The 14,042-nt window shown below is 38.8% G+C and overlaps 1 protein-coding gene across 10 annotated transcripts in view; it reads left to right on the top strand.

Moving 5' to 3' along the window:
- The window catches only part of TIAM2 (T cell lymphoma invasion and metastasis 2), a 188,006-nt gene that overhangs the window by 161,856 nt on the left and 12,108 nt on the right, over positions 1-14,042 (top strand). For all 10 annotated transcript variants that reach the window (XM_027631056.1, XM_027631065.1, XM_027631097.1 and 7 more), the window contains one exon: positions 12,751-12,930. In XM_027631056.1, the coding sequence (XP_027486857.1) occupies positions 12,751-12,930 (180 nt within the window). The remainder of the gene's footprint in view (positions 1-12,750; positions 12,931-14,042) is intronic.

Genomic DNA, 14,042 nt, shown 5'->3' with positions numbered 1-14,042 from the left:
ATTTTATATAATATATATTATATATGTTGTGGCTCATTTATTTGTTTTGGTCTGATGATGACACTCTCACTCTCAGAAATGAGTTTGGGATCATCAATTTGAGTGCATGTATATATGCAGTGGATAATTGTCTTTTAGTGTGTAGATGTCAAGAAATGTTTATTCTTTCCCACTGAAGTTAACCAGTTTCCTAGTATGACTTTTCAGTGAGAAAGTTAAAGATTTAACAAAGTATACTGAATTAGAAGGAAGATTTGCAATTATATGGTGCATAAAACATAAAACCTGACAAATATAATTTGTGCTTTGATTACATTTGGAATGGTGTGGTTATGTATGTATGTCTACATGTGTCTGCTAGATTTCAGAGCTGTATTTCTCTCCTTTTGGTGTAAGTGGCATCATTCTTGCTAGCCAGTTAGTGAACCCTACCCTCAGAATATCCCTTAAGAAACATTGGCATTGAAATAAAACAGTGGGAAACTAAAAAAAAAAACCACCAAAAAACCCCCCAAACAAACAACAACAAAAAAAAACACTAAAAAAAAGTGTATGTGGAGTAATTTTGTTAAGCAGATTGTAAAAATTAAAAATCTTGGAAAGTGAATGTTATTACTAATCAAGTAAACACCAACTGTTTAGCTACATTGAAAGAAAGCCCAGCAGAAATGACCAGAAGCTCAACAGAGCCCCAAATCTATGTCTTGCATGGAGGCAATTCCAGTTAAACATGATAGCTTCTCATTAGCTCTATTTTGCATTGCCCAGGCAGTTTCACTTGCACAGCATGTCATTAATTGCAGGAGAACTGCCTCCCTGAAGGTTATTCAGCATCCATAGGACATTGAGGATCTTTCCTTTATTTTATTCGTGAGAACTTCTCTTTAGCAGTTGATCAGATCCAAAAACTTGAGGAGTAGTCTGCAATTAACATCCTTTTTTCTGTTCTTTGTTGGAGAAGGATTAACAACATGGTACTCTCAGAATCATGTATAGCCTCTGCAATCCAAGTGTCATTTTCTTCCAGATGTGACATGGATTTAGGGAATCTTAGAGCTAACATGGGAAAATAGCAAGTTTCTCAGCAGTGGTTTCCTTGATTCATTTGTGCCTGGAGGGGACAGTTCTGCATCAAAAGCGTGACAGAAGCCTGTGGGGAGCTCTGCTAATTATTGTGCTTCCCTTGCAGATAGCCCAGCTTGTGGTGAGCCAAACCAGAGTTGCTGGGTCCAGCAGTGCTGGGTCCAGCTGCTACCAGACCCCTACTGTCTTCATGTACCTTTTGAGAAGGGTATCAGTGATATGAGTGAAACTGTGGCCTGTTAGAAGTCCATAATAATTTTTCTAATTAATCTAGGTTTCAGTATATTAATCTATCACTCAGAGAAGGCACCAGAACTGATGGACTCTAGGTTACCGAAAACTTGCTGTAAGCCTACCAGTGAGTGCTACTGTCCAGTCCTGGTTTTCACTTTGTTGCGTTAATCCTGCAGTTCTGCATCCCTATGGATGGCCCAAAATACAGATATAGGAGTTACCTCTCTTGGCTAAGAGTCAAGGAGCTTCATGACCATAAAGTATGGAAGGTGCTATATCTAATATGAACTTGTAACCAGACATCAGGTCAAGCTGTAGATGGAGACCTGCATGCACAATTACTCTTAGGGAGACACAAGAACAGCAGGAAAGAAGACCAAATGGAGACTGTGCAGTTTTTGCATGCAGAGCTGTGACCTTGTGGTGCTCTGTTTTGTGCTATTACATTCAGACACTGGGGTCTAGGAGGGAGCTGGTATTTGTTGTCTTTCCTCTGACTGAAGGAAACGTCCTCTCTAAAGTACTGACACAGTTTTTGGTGTAAAACATGCAGATGGTTTTGATCAGGAAAAGAAATTGTGTTGTGTTGATGCTTGCAAATTAAGGAAGCCAGTGGGAGATGACTTATAATGCAGCTTCTCTTTGTAGTCGTCTGGGAAAAATCCATAAGGCTTACCTGCGGGAATCATATGACAAAAGGGAATCATATGACAACAGTCCTGAATCATTACAACAGGATATGGTTAGCAGTGGCTCTCGAGACGCCTGTGACTTCATTGATGAAGGACAGGAAGCTGCCTGGGAGTCCACCACCCTGGGCCTCCAAAAGCAGCCCCAGTCACCTGCAGTGCAGGATATGACGGCAGCATTTCACTTTGCAATGAAAGGCAGAGATATCTAATCACACTTCTGACACACACAGGGAACTGGATATCCTCTCTGCCAGCTGCAGAATATTTGGAGAGTTTTTTTAAATTTAATCAAGATACTGTTCAGTTACAGTGCTGACAGTAACATATGTTTTTTTTCCTTGCAATGCAAAAGCATTTGAGCCGATTTTTAATGCATGCCGGGGTATGTGATGTGTCCAGCAGTTACCCATAGGACACAAAGTCACTTTAAAGTTGCAGAAAGTTTCAATAATGGATTTCAAACAAATACTGCATCCTGGGTACCATCATACACTTTGATGAAGCTTTGATTCCTATTTTGATCTGCAGGAACATGTAATGATAAAGGTAGACCTGAAATGCCAAAACTGAAAAAAAATCTGCTACCTGCAAAATCCAAGATAACAAAAAGATACCTCAAAGGATGGAAGAGGGAGGAGAATTATAAAAAACTAAGGGGTCAGTTAAGTCAGATGCACAGGGAGGTTCCACCAGATTTTCATGTTTCATTACCTGTTGCCTCTTTACTTGTTAACATACTGTGGGCAGACATAGACATCCTCTCACATGGTATTTATTTTCTTCTGTGACAGCAGAATCCTTTTGTTGTAGCTAAACAAAGCCTTGCGAAAACCAGGGGAGAGGTTGATGTGGAGTTCAGAGAATCTATATTTGTCTTTACAAGGGAGTTACTGCATCTTTTAACATTTGAAATGCAATATGCTGGCTACTAACAAGAACAGATACTAGTTGCCTTCTCTGCCTCCAAAGGTTGCACACTACAAAACTCTTTTGTGAAACATGAGTGCAACTGCAAAGATAATGTTACCATAGTTTCTAATTCAACACTTGAGAAAAGTTTTTGCATTCAGCATGAAACACTTTGAGTGAGAATGTTACAAACAATATTTAAGATGCTTAAAATTAGAAATAAAACAGGAATTCATTTTAAACATTTGGAATGCTAACTAATACTTTTTAGCACTGGAATTTATAAGGAAGTGTCTTCACTGTGGTCAATTATGCTTTGAAAATAGATTTAAAACCCATGTTATTAGTATAATAAGCATGATAGGAAAATATTCTGAAAAATCATCCACCCACAGTTATAAAAAGTAAAAAACAGAGTCTCTCTAGATCACTGTAGAGATCTGGAGACCAGCTGTATTAAACCTGAGCTTATAATGCTTGGGGACCACTAATGTTGCAGAGCTCCTGCTGATCCAGGGTATGTATGTACATATTATATATATTTATAGATGTATGTGTGTGTGTGTGTGCTCACATGTGCCTGTGTGTGTACGTATATATGTTGTGTATACAAATTATGCTTCTGTGTCACCAGTGGTCCAGATGTTACAAAGTGCTCAGTTGTCCTAGAGGCAAACCACTGTTTCCTTTTATTCAATGTGAGCAAAATTAGCCTTTTACCTTCATGCATTAAGGGCAAAAGCAGGATGGGAAATGAACTTTATGCAGATAAGCACACCTACACGTATCAGGACAATAGAGGGAAGCCTGTGTTATGGAGGATGTTACTGTTATGGTGACTATCAAGCCTGGTGCCACTGAAATGGAAAGATGAAAACCAGATGTCTGTAAAGGGAATGTGTGTTACTGAAAGTACACAGGAACAAACAACAAGGCTATGTAATTTTTCCAGTGATCTTAAAAATATTTCAAGGTGATGGGTAATTTTACATGTAAATTTTACATAGGAGAGATTTTTGAAAAGGGCTTGAGTGTTTATTGTGTGCTTCTACAGAACGAAGGCTAAAGAAAACACTTTCATTCATTTGGTTTATTCTAGTTTATGTTGTTCCCTTTTTTGATTTGTCCAAGTTCTTCAATAGGAGTTGGAAAGATTACTAAAACATAATTGTCTTTTTTCTAATGAATACACATTTTTAAAAAGCTGTTAATTGGTAACATCTTTTAGCTGGCATATGGCTAGCTAATAATGCAGGCTTAATTAGCAAATCTGGGGAAAGAATAACTTCCTAATATGGAATAAAAAAGGCCTGTCATTGTTTTTCATCAAATCGATGATATGGCTTGGACCTGAAATTTAGCAACCTTTTTTTTTTTCCCAGTCCCAGTGGATGAACTCTGTTTTAACATGTATCTGTTACAAAGACAGAGTTTGAAAGTGCCAAAACTAATGCAGATAGGAAAGGAGGAAACAGTACCTTTCCAGAAAGTATAGTTATACATTTAATAAACATAAGTCTGATGATCTATGTGTTATTTTAAAATGCCATATGCAGTACTGTAAGTCTTTGATTTCCACAGACTACTTATTTTTTATTTTTTTTCTTTAAACTTGCTCTTTGGATCCCTAGGGTCTGTGGACTACTGCAAAGGCAACCACTAGTGGTGTATAAGAACAGTATCCTTGTACATGCTACACAATAGTGCCTGTAACTGGGATCTCTAAACAAGGCTGTACATCCCATGAAAAATGAAATGTTACGGAGCAGGCAAAACCTCTCTCAGTCCTTTGAGACCATTTCGTCAGTTTTCTGTTATATAATCATCTCATACATTGAACTCAGTATCTCCTTCCAAAGAAAGAAAGAGCATAGCTAAACAAGAGGTTCCTACTACTGTGATGCATTCTGTGTGCCTTATCAGCAGCATGTTGTTTCAGGGCTCCAGAATCATTTTTCCTCTGATAGGCAGCCTCTCAGTGACTGAGTCTGGCAAATGTTGAGCTGTCAAGTTGTGCTAATGATTTGGAAAGAGATGGATGTAAGTTTAATTGCAGTAATTAAAGGAGAAAGCTGTGTTATTCCCTTGCTTGTATGAAGGTGAATATCTGAATATCCTTGAAACCTCTGAAGTGGTGCACACATAACCAAAGATACAGATACCCAGGCTTGGGGGTTCATTTGGATTCAAGAGAAGGGTTTACTAGAGAGCAATAGGCGGTGGCAAGAGCAGTATTGAATGAAGCTTCATATAGCTGAACTTCCTTGCACTCTAGGAGTGCTGTGGTAGGGGCAACAAGGGAGTTGATGTGTTTTATTATGCCACTGGTGTAGTTCTCCTTTTATTAATGAATTGCTTCTCAGTCTTTTATCTCTTCAGCTCAGTGTTATCATGTCCTGTAATGTTTTATTAAAAGTTACATTTTTCTTAATCTATCTGTAGACTTGATTGGTTTTGTGTAAATATATCCACATCAGGACTTTTACTTTCAAGCCTGAATTTATTACTGAACCCAGTTTAAATTTCTTTTTATTGATGCAATTATGGCTAAAAAGTTCAAACAAAGGACAAACAAAATTATGTAAAGAAATCATCCAGAGAGCTGCCTATTTGTTTTTCATTTTATCATTGTAAAAGTATTTGTATGCCACAACATTTAGCAGCATATACCCTTGAGAGAGCATCAGTGTATTGATAATTCATGTTGACCTTCAGGGCAGTCAGCACCCTCTAGATATTTTTAGGTATTTGGCTAACTTTCTCAAAGCACCTGATGTTTTGTTTATGCAGTAAATTTCACAGGCACGGAGGCAGGTATATTTCTAGGGAGATTAAACCCATCTTCCCTTGCCATAACTCCACTTTGTCCTGCACTCACTACATCAAAATATAAAAAAACCCCTCATCTGGCACCTTTTCCCTGTATTTGTAGCAACAAAGGGAGGCATGGCAGGTCTGTTTGTGCTCTCATGTACTGCTTAACCCCATTGCACTGGGATGTTGTCAGTGCCTTTGATTTTTGTTAATCGGCACAAAAGAGAAACTTGAGCAGCTGAGCTCAGAGAGAAGGTGTGTTCGTGGGGGATCACAACGCTCGTGGCTTCCTTCCGAGGACCCTTTTCCTTTGGCAAAGTTTGTATTCACAAGCCACAATGCCTGCCTTCGGGAGGAGTAAAACCAGAGCTAAGAGTTTAGCGTTGGCTCGCAAAACCCAGCAGCAGGCGGCAGCAGCTTACGGCTCTCTGCACAGGATGTTTTCTGTGGTGAGTTCTGCTGTGGCATGGGTTAAGCTGGGGGTGCTGCTTAATCAGGCTAAGGTGATGGGGCTGCAGAAGCGTGCCGAGCCACCAGTACCTGATAAATAGTGACTGTCCCAGTAATCAAATAATGGATTCCGGAAACATGTAGTTGGTGGGTGAGTTTATACCAGTAGTCTGCATGGGAAAAGGTTTGGGCTTTGTGAAGTTTGAGGGAGGGACGGGTGGGTTGGTTGCCTGCACTGTTTGCTGCTGAGCTCCAGCAAATCGTTATTTCTTGCATCTGTTAGAGAAAGGACTAAGTAAGATCCATATTTTGACAAGAAGTGGGATAGTTTTAAAAAGATTTTTGAGGGAAATTTGGAAGTAACTGTAGCATGAAAGTTTTAACTGTTTCTCTTTTTTTTTCCCACAAATAAATTAGGATTGTGGAAATAGGGAGGAAAAAAATATGATCTATAATCAAGATATTGCTGGGGAAATATAAGAAGGCTGTAAATATGTTACACAGGTGGTAGAAAAATACATGAGCCTTCTGCAATAAAATTGACAACATCAGGATAAGGACATGGGGAAGGAAGAGCCTGAATGTTTTCACAAAATCAGGGTTTGGGAAAATTTTTGTGTGTTTTGGTATTACCTGATGAGAGTCTCCTTTTTGTGACTGAGGTTTTAGGGTTCCTCTCTCTTTGTTTTCCTAGTGCTCACATCCTTACATTTTGTATAGTCAGGATTTAATGTTCTGCAGTGGAAATTACTTTGTTTTCCTTTTGACTTTGGTGTGAGGTGGGTCAGATGTCACTGGGGACTGATATTAGAGAAGCTGAGCCCAGCAACTCTGACCTCAGTGGTTGCTGCTAGTCCTGAGGACCTGGTCGATGCAGGCTCTTGGGCCCAGATTCATGTTGCGTGACTTTATAACTAGAGTTTCAGTCAAGTATTTCAGTCACCACCGGTACTTCTTTTGTACTCAAGGAGAAAGATGGACGTCTTTCTGTGTGGCAAGTGAGAGGGAAGATTTGCCACCATGAAGACATCAATAGCTCAGGTACCACATCAGGTGGGTTGCATCTTAGCTGTTTTACACAGCTGTATGTTCAGCCTTCTCTCAGGCCTTTGTGCTGTCCAGAAAGAGTTATTGGGTCATCAGCCCTTCTTCTTATTGTACTTGTGATTTCCAAATGAGGTTGGTGACATCTACTTGTGTTACCAGAACAGGCTGACTTTGCTAATGTAAATCTCCCTGAAATTGGGAAATTCTAACTATAGTCTGGTAGTGTCTAGCATAGCAATATCTCATACTGCGGTGTGTAGGGGTTGCTTCTCCCTCCTTAAAGCATAACTCTAACTGTGCTTGACTTATTGCTATGAAGGCTCTGAGTGGAGTGGACATTTCAAAAAATATCCTTCTTTTAGCAAAGTTTTAAACATTTCAATTAAAAGACATGCAAGAGATACAATGAAACAAAACAGACCCATAAAATTTCAGCAGTGAATGGCCTTGAAGTTGGGTAAAGAAGGAGAAGGAGCAGAAGATAAGTGATGACTGAGGCTGCTGCTTTGTTTTAGCTTCCAAAAGCTTTGTTTTAGCTTTTTTGCTGCTCCAAAGCTGAGTATCACTCTTGCCCGAACATCTGTGGTGAAAATCCCACAAGGTATTTTTCAGTAAAACACTGCTGACATTTTTCAGTTTTAATGAACAAATTAGAGGAGTGATGTACTGTATCGTAACAATGTAACATAAAGCAACCTTTTTCGGTGGTCTGTAAGGAAGCTAAGGCCTGCAACTTTCTAGCCTTTTATGTTTCTTGGTTACATCTCTGAGGAGATGTCAGGCATGTCCATAGAGTGTTGCAACCACAAAAAAAGGAGGCTGTTAGGGGTATACTTTGTTCTGGAGAGAAGCACCTCCCAACAAAGTAAAAGTGATGGACATCTCCAAGATGTCCTTTTACTCAGAGTGAGAGATGTAAAGGCATCTCTGGCCAGTTGTTAATTTCTCAAAATTCTATGTAATTGTATTTCTTCTGCTGACTAGTGCATTCAATCTTCCTTGAATTACCTATATCAGACAGAGCTGAGCTGTTAGCTGTTCATTTCTAGAGGGCACAAGTCTAATCTGTTTCTGCAGGATTTTTCTGACCAGGTATCCTCTTTAGGACAGGAAAGGACTGGTGATCCACCCCATAGATGTGGTCAGTGCCCTGCACAATGGTACAGAAACCTGAAAACTCTTCAAAGGGCATGCATGGTTTTCATCTCACTAAGGAGTCTTTCTTAAGCTGTGTAGAATTTTCTAAGACTACTCAAAATATTCCTTTCCATCACTTTTTCAAACAAATCCTGACAGTCTGATGGAGTACATGATACGTATAAATGAGGATAAAGTAAATAGCAATGTGCAGAGACACCATAACACTAATTGACCTTGTGCAGCATTTATGCTCCATCAGTATCATTTGGTAGAAAGTCACAGGGTAGCCATGAAATCATTGTGCTAGTTCTTAGCCACTGCTGATTAATGTCTTCTGCTCTCTCACTGATTAATTTTATGGAGTTTTGTTACTCTGGTGAGGATAGCACAGCCTCAAATGATGATACGCTTGTCTGCAAGGAGCAAAGCAAATCTGTAAGACATCCTTGTAAGATTATCCTTTTATTCTCTTTAGGGGAATAATCTGTAGTATTTCTTATCACAGGTATTATTGCAAATGAAATGTGCTTTCATGTCCACCTGACAAGCTGAGCACCTCTGCAGTGGTCCACTGCTGTCAAGGTTACAACTATGTGGACTGGAACTTCTCCTTCTAAGGTTACTATGGGCAGTCCACAGTCACCAGGAATGCTCCCTACAAAAGGATATGGGACCTGAGTGTCAAAGATGCAGGGATGACAAAACTGTTTCTCAAGGCTACTTCTAAACATCCTTCTGTTTTCTTAGAGGCCGAGAGAGTATGGAGCAGGTGGTTGCTTCCCCTGACTGCTAGATGTGTGGAAGGGTTTATACAGCTTTGTTAGAAAATCTTTGAATATGGCCAATAAAACAGCACAACACTGCTTAGCTTCCTTCTACTTGAAATGCTTGGGGTTTTTTTATATAAACCCTGCATAAACTCCATTTGTCTTTCCCTACTCTAGCACTGTGAGTTTAAATTTTGGATATTTAACCCTATCTGCCTGCTCTACAGTGCCAAAGGTAAACTGAAGCTACTTGCAATCCCCTATACATCCTGCTGAAAGTGGCATACATAAGCTCAAGTGATGGATTTTTGAAGGAAGTTTGTTACTTCCACTGTACTCTCTTTTCAACTTTTATCTATACCAAACTACTTTTCAGCCTTTTCCACAGTAAGTCATCTGGACTTTTCTTTTTACCAATTTAAATGTTTTTATTCTAATGAGCTGCACACTATAAAGGTCGGCATAAATACTTTTTTTACCATTTACTAAGTACAGGCAGTCTTGGTCTTGTGCAAATAAAAGCAGCAACTGTGTGCTCAAGGAATTTATCAGTTGCATCTGAGAGTCAAATCTGCCTGTGTTAGACATTGCAATGTTAATGTCAGGACAAATTCAGGGTTAATTCCTACCGTAGTTCAATATTACAGTGGATATATGTAGTATGAACTGGGGGTTCCTCTTGAGACTTCTTGGCTTAAGGGCACTTGATTGCCAAGCTCTAATTTGACATCCAGAATGCCCAAGTGGCTTTGAAATCCCAGCTGCAGCCAGTAACAGGGCAGAGGCTGAGCCTCTCCTGCCCACACATACAAGATACAAAAGAGATGTTCTTAGGGGTTGTCACTAGAGTCTTTCTAGAAAAGATCTGTTTTAAACAGTTTAAAAGAGCAGGAAATGGTTTAGTGTTGGAGGCAGAAAGTAGCATCCAGGGCAGTGGGGAAAAAAGGTAGAGAACCTAGCCTGGGTGGTAAGGGAGTTTTGGGAAGAAATGTGAAGCAGGAATTGTTTTTATACGTACTTATTTGTTACTAAGAAGTTTCTCATTAATGCTAAGCTCTTTGTCAAGAAAAAGTGCTTCTACTGGCAAAAGGGGTTCCTGCATCTTCTATGGTCCATGCAATGTGGATGAGTGAATGTGAAGTACTTTTGTGATCAAGTAGCATTTCCTGCTTGCTTTGACCCAAATGTAAATACCACAGTGGATACAAAGGTTGAGGTCTGGATATTGCGCAGTCTGGAAGCTCCACATAAAGGGAAGGACAGAGAGCAGCAAGACTTCGGGAAAGGACAAGATCCTGTGAGCAGCACGGGAGGTCAAGAGCAATATTTTTAATGCCAAATTTGCATGTATTTTCAGGAACATATTAAAGTTTATAAAAATCAGTGCTTGTTTGTTGTACCCGAGAGGTAATCCTGTGCTTTGGGATTAGGCCAGTTATACAGAATAATTTCTGACATCAAAATTACATGATCAGAAAGTATCTATGTTGAGAAGTATCATGTATTTCCATATGCTTTCTTATCCAGTGTTTCTTGGTGACAGATGCAGCTCTGACCTCAAAACTGAAGGGGATGTAGAAATAGCATGTTCCCCAATGTCTGCCTGCTCTCTATAGGAAGGTGGTTGAGGAGGAATAGAGGACTTCTAACTCCTCCTTGTAAAGCTGTGCTTGATGATGATGCTTATGACTTTCTTTCAACAGGCTGCTTTGCATCCTTGATCTTGGTGTCCTTGATCAGTCATCAGGCTGATGTAAATCAAGCCGCCCACGTGCAGCTTGAGCTGTAGAGAGTGCAAAATCTGAGACATTCTGATGCAAATACAAACCTTTCTGACACCAGAAACAAAGAAAAAAAACTGAAGTACTTTGGCATTCAGCTGTTTAGAAGTTGCTTTAAAATAACATGCATACATACACACACCCCTCTTCCTAAATTAAGTTGTGATTTGTTTCCAAACCACTAATTAATTTTAGTTTCACAGACTGACTCTGATTTTCAAATGTATTTCATCGGTGTGCAGCTGTAATTCCAACAAACACCATTCAATTTTGTTGGGTCCTAATAAGTGTTGAAAATACTAAATGTATCTAAATTTATAGTCCTGCAAGCTGTCATTATACAAAACTGTGAAGCTGGTTGCATGTATTGGTGAGGAAAGTAACTTAATTTTTTTTAGAGTGGTGGCATTGTTTAAAACTGGAAGATGTGAAGCTACAGAGTAATATGGACTACATGGCAAATATCTGAAATTTTAACATTAATTTTCATCATATAGGTGTTTTATCACAGGAATAGTTGAGATTAAATATTGCAAGTTCATTTAGCCTCCACCCTACTGAAGGCTTTGTATAGCTCAACTCATTTGTAGAATAACTTTTGGACTTGTTAATTTGATGGCCTAATATGTTGGTGAACCTAGTTACACAGGTAATCAGTGGTGAACCACCCAAAAAGGATCACTTGAAACAGCATGTGGAGTAAATTACTACAGATTACTACAGACAGTTCTGAAATGCACTCATGTCCTGATACCTTCACTGAAACAAGACTTACACTTGATATAAGTCCTTATTTGAATGCATTTGCTAAATAAAAGGTGATAAATGGCACAACATATGCAACTGTCCAGTTTCTTAGTGAGTATCTGAATGACAGAAGCACCGAGGAATTATTTCAGGTAGTATCAAGATGTGGATACCAAGTGTTGTTAAGGTAAAATTAGGTAATGATAGTGATTTCAGAGAAATACTATATAAGAAAGAACAGTGGAATAATTTTCAAATTAAGCATTAAAGATTATTGCCTGCAAAAGTTGCTCTTGGATATTAGTGGTGGTCATACAAGAGAAAATTACACACCTATTTCATAGTGTCAGAAATGTCTCTTTCTCTTCCATCTTTACCTTACAAAATTAACTGTTGTTGTTGTTCTATCTTCAATTCCTATCTGGCTTGAAAATTTTCTGTTTTGTCTTTTTCTCATTTTTATCATTCCTCTAAAGAATCTCAAAGATTTAGGTTTCCATTTGCCTTTTTTGAAAGCAAAAGATCCTGATATGTAGTTGACTTCTTGGAGAGAAAGCATCTGAACATCTTTTGACAATGCAGGATATTGGAATTTGAATCCTCAGTTCCATGTTTCATTGTTTAAAAAGCAACAACAAAACACACAACACAATATAGGTAGCAGATGACAAATAAAAGAATTGTTCTCAATGCTTATAAGATATTTATCTACTGATTCTTTCTATTTTGATGCATTGAGTGTTGCAAAATAAGAGAGATGGAAAACAGTGTGAAGCTACTGTCATAAGAATGAAAGCATATCTGCTCTCTCATCTTTTGCATCTCACAAGCTTGTCTCTGAAGACTGAAAATAATTTGCACTGGAAAACCACTAGAAAATTTTAAATTAATTTTACTACTGTGATCTGGATCTGCTAGAAATTAAAGCTGTTCAAAACAATCAAGATACACATCAGACAAAAATCAATGGCAAGCTCTGGCCCCTGAATTTGGAACAAGATCAAAATTGGAGGAATTCAGAAATAATTGCAGTAGAGCTTGTATTCTGAAAACATTGGCATTTGTTTCTTTCTTCTGACTTAACAGAGTGTGGAACAGATCAGTGCATTGTGCCGGAACTTCCCAGAAGTCCAAGCAAGCAGTATGGAAGGACAGAAGGACAACCAGGATCCACCTCCACGACCACTGGCTCGCCACCTTTCTGATGCAGATAGGTTGAGAAAAGTCATCCAAGAACTTGTGGACACTGAGAAATCTTATGTCAAGGTAAAAAAAAAATAAAGTCTGGCTCGCTACAGCCTTGTTTTTGAGGCTGACCATAACTTGTGGATGTTCTTTAATATTTTGTGCTTATCTTTATATAACCAGCCCTCAACAAGGGCCATAAGCTACAAAATCTGCTTATCTAATTGTTCCTGTTTTCAGCAGGCTTGTTCCTGTAACAGAGGCTGTAGGGTTTGATGTAGTAGCATTAGTTCTAGTCAATTTGTAGTTACATTGGAGAATGGTAATTTATGGGGAGCAGATATCTGCAATACAAAAATAGGTTTTAGGGAATGTTTCCCTAGTTTTCAAGACGCAAATAAATCTGGTAGAAGAACAGATTAGTCACCTACAAATCAGAAAAAAAGTTTAACCGTGGAAAATAGCTAAAAGTCACAACTCCAGTTGGTTGTAGCATCACACGTATGTTATTTCTCTTCTGACTGGTAAGTCCGTAATTTGTTAGATATATCTCTCTTCTTTTTATAAACCCCAAATTGATGTGACTGGATGCCAAAAGAAACATGAAAATCTTGATTTCATTGACCTTTAGCACAGAGGAGTCATCTTCTTTACTGGATCTCAAAACACATTGTTACAGATGTTGCACTTGGTGCAATAATGTTTGCAGAAGAGAACACACTTTGTCTTTGTACATCCACCAATATACTGATACAGCCATATGCTGTAAAGCTTGAGAAAGCTTTATGGAACTTGGACCCCCATGTATGTCCTGATGTTTCTGTTTGAGGAATTACTTGAACAAAGCATGACCATGGAGGTCACTGATTTATATGAAATTTTGCACCAGGAAAAATCCTAGCAGGTTGCACATACTCGTTGTGATGTTCTCAGGTAGTTGATTGCTACTCCTTCTACATAGAATTTCTGGTGTTTCTCTTCTCAAGTCGGAAAGCCCTGCAGGGGGCCCCAGCTCTGACATCATACTTTGGTGTGGGATAGTTAAAGTCTTCAAAAGTAGCAGCAGTTCCTTGAAAAGGTGACTGAAAAAGCCCTTGATCACATCCACCTGACAACATAACTGAGTACTTTATTAACTAATAGGATTTTAAAATACATGTCCCCCTGAATTTTACTACAGATGTTTAAATGAG

The sequence above is a fragment of the Corapipo altera genome, unplaced genomic scaffold, assembly GCF_003945725.1.
Source record: "Corapipo altera isolate COAL_440 unplaced genomic scaffold, ASM394572v1 2b, whole genome shotgun sequence".
Classification (NCBI taxonomy): Eukaryota; Metazoa; Chordata; class Aves; order Passeriformes; family Pipridae; genus Corapipo; species Corapipo altera.
Note: the sequence above shows the minus strand (reverse complement) of the source record. Positions and strands in the feature narration are given on the sequence as shown.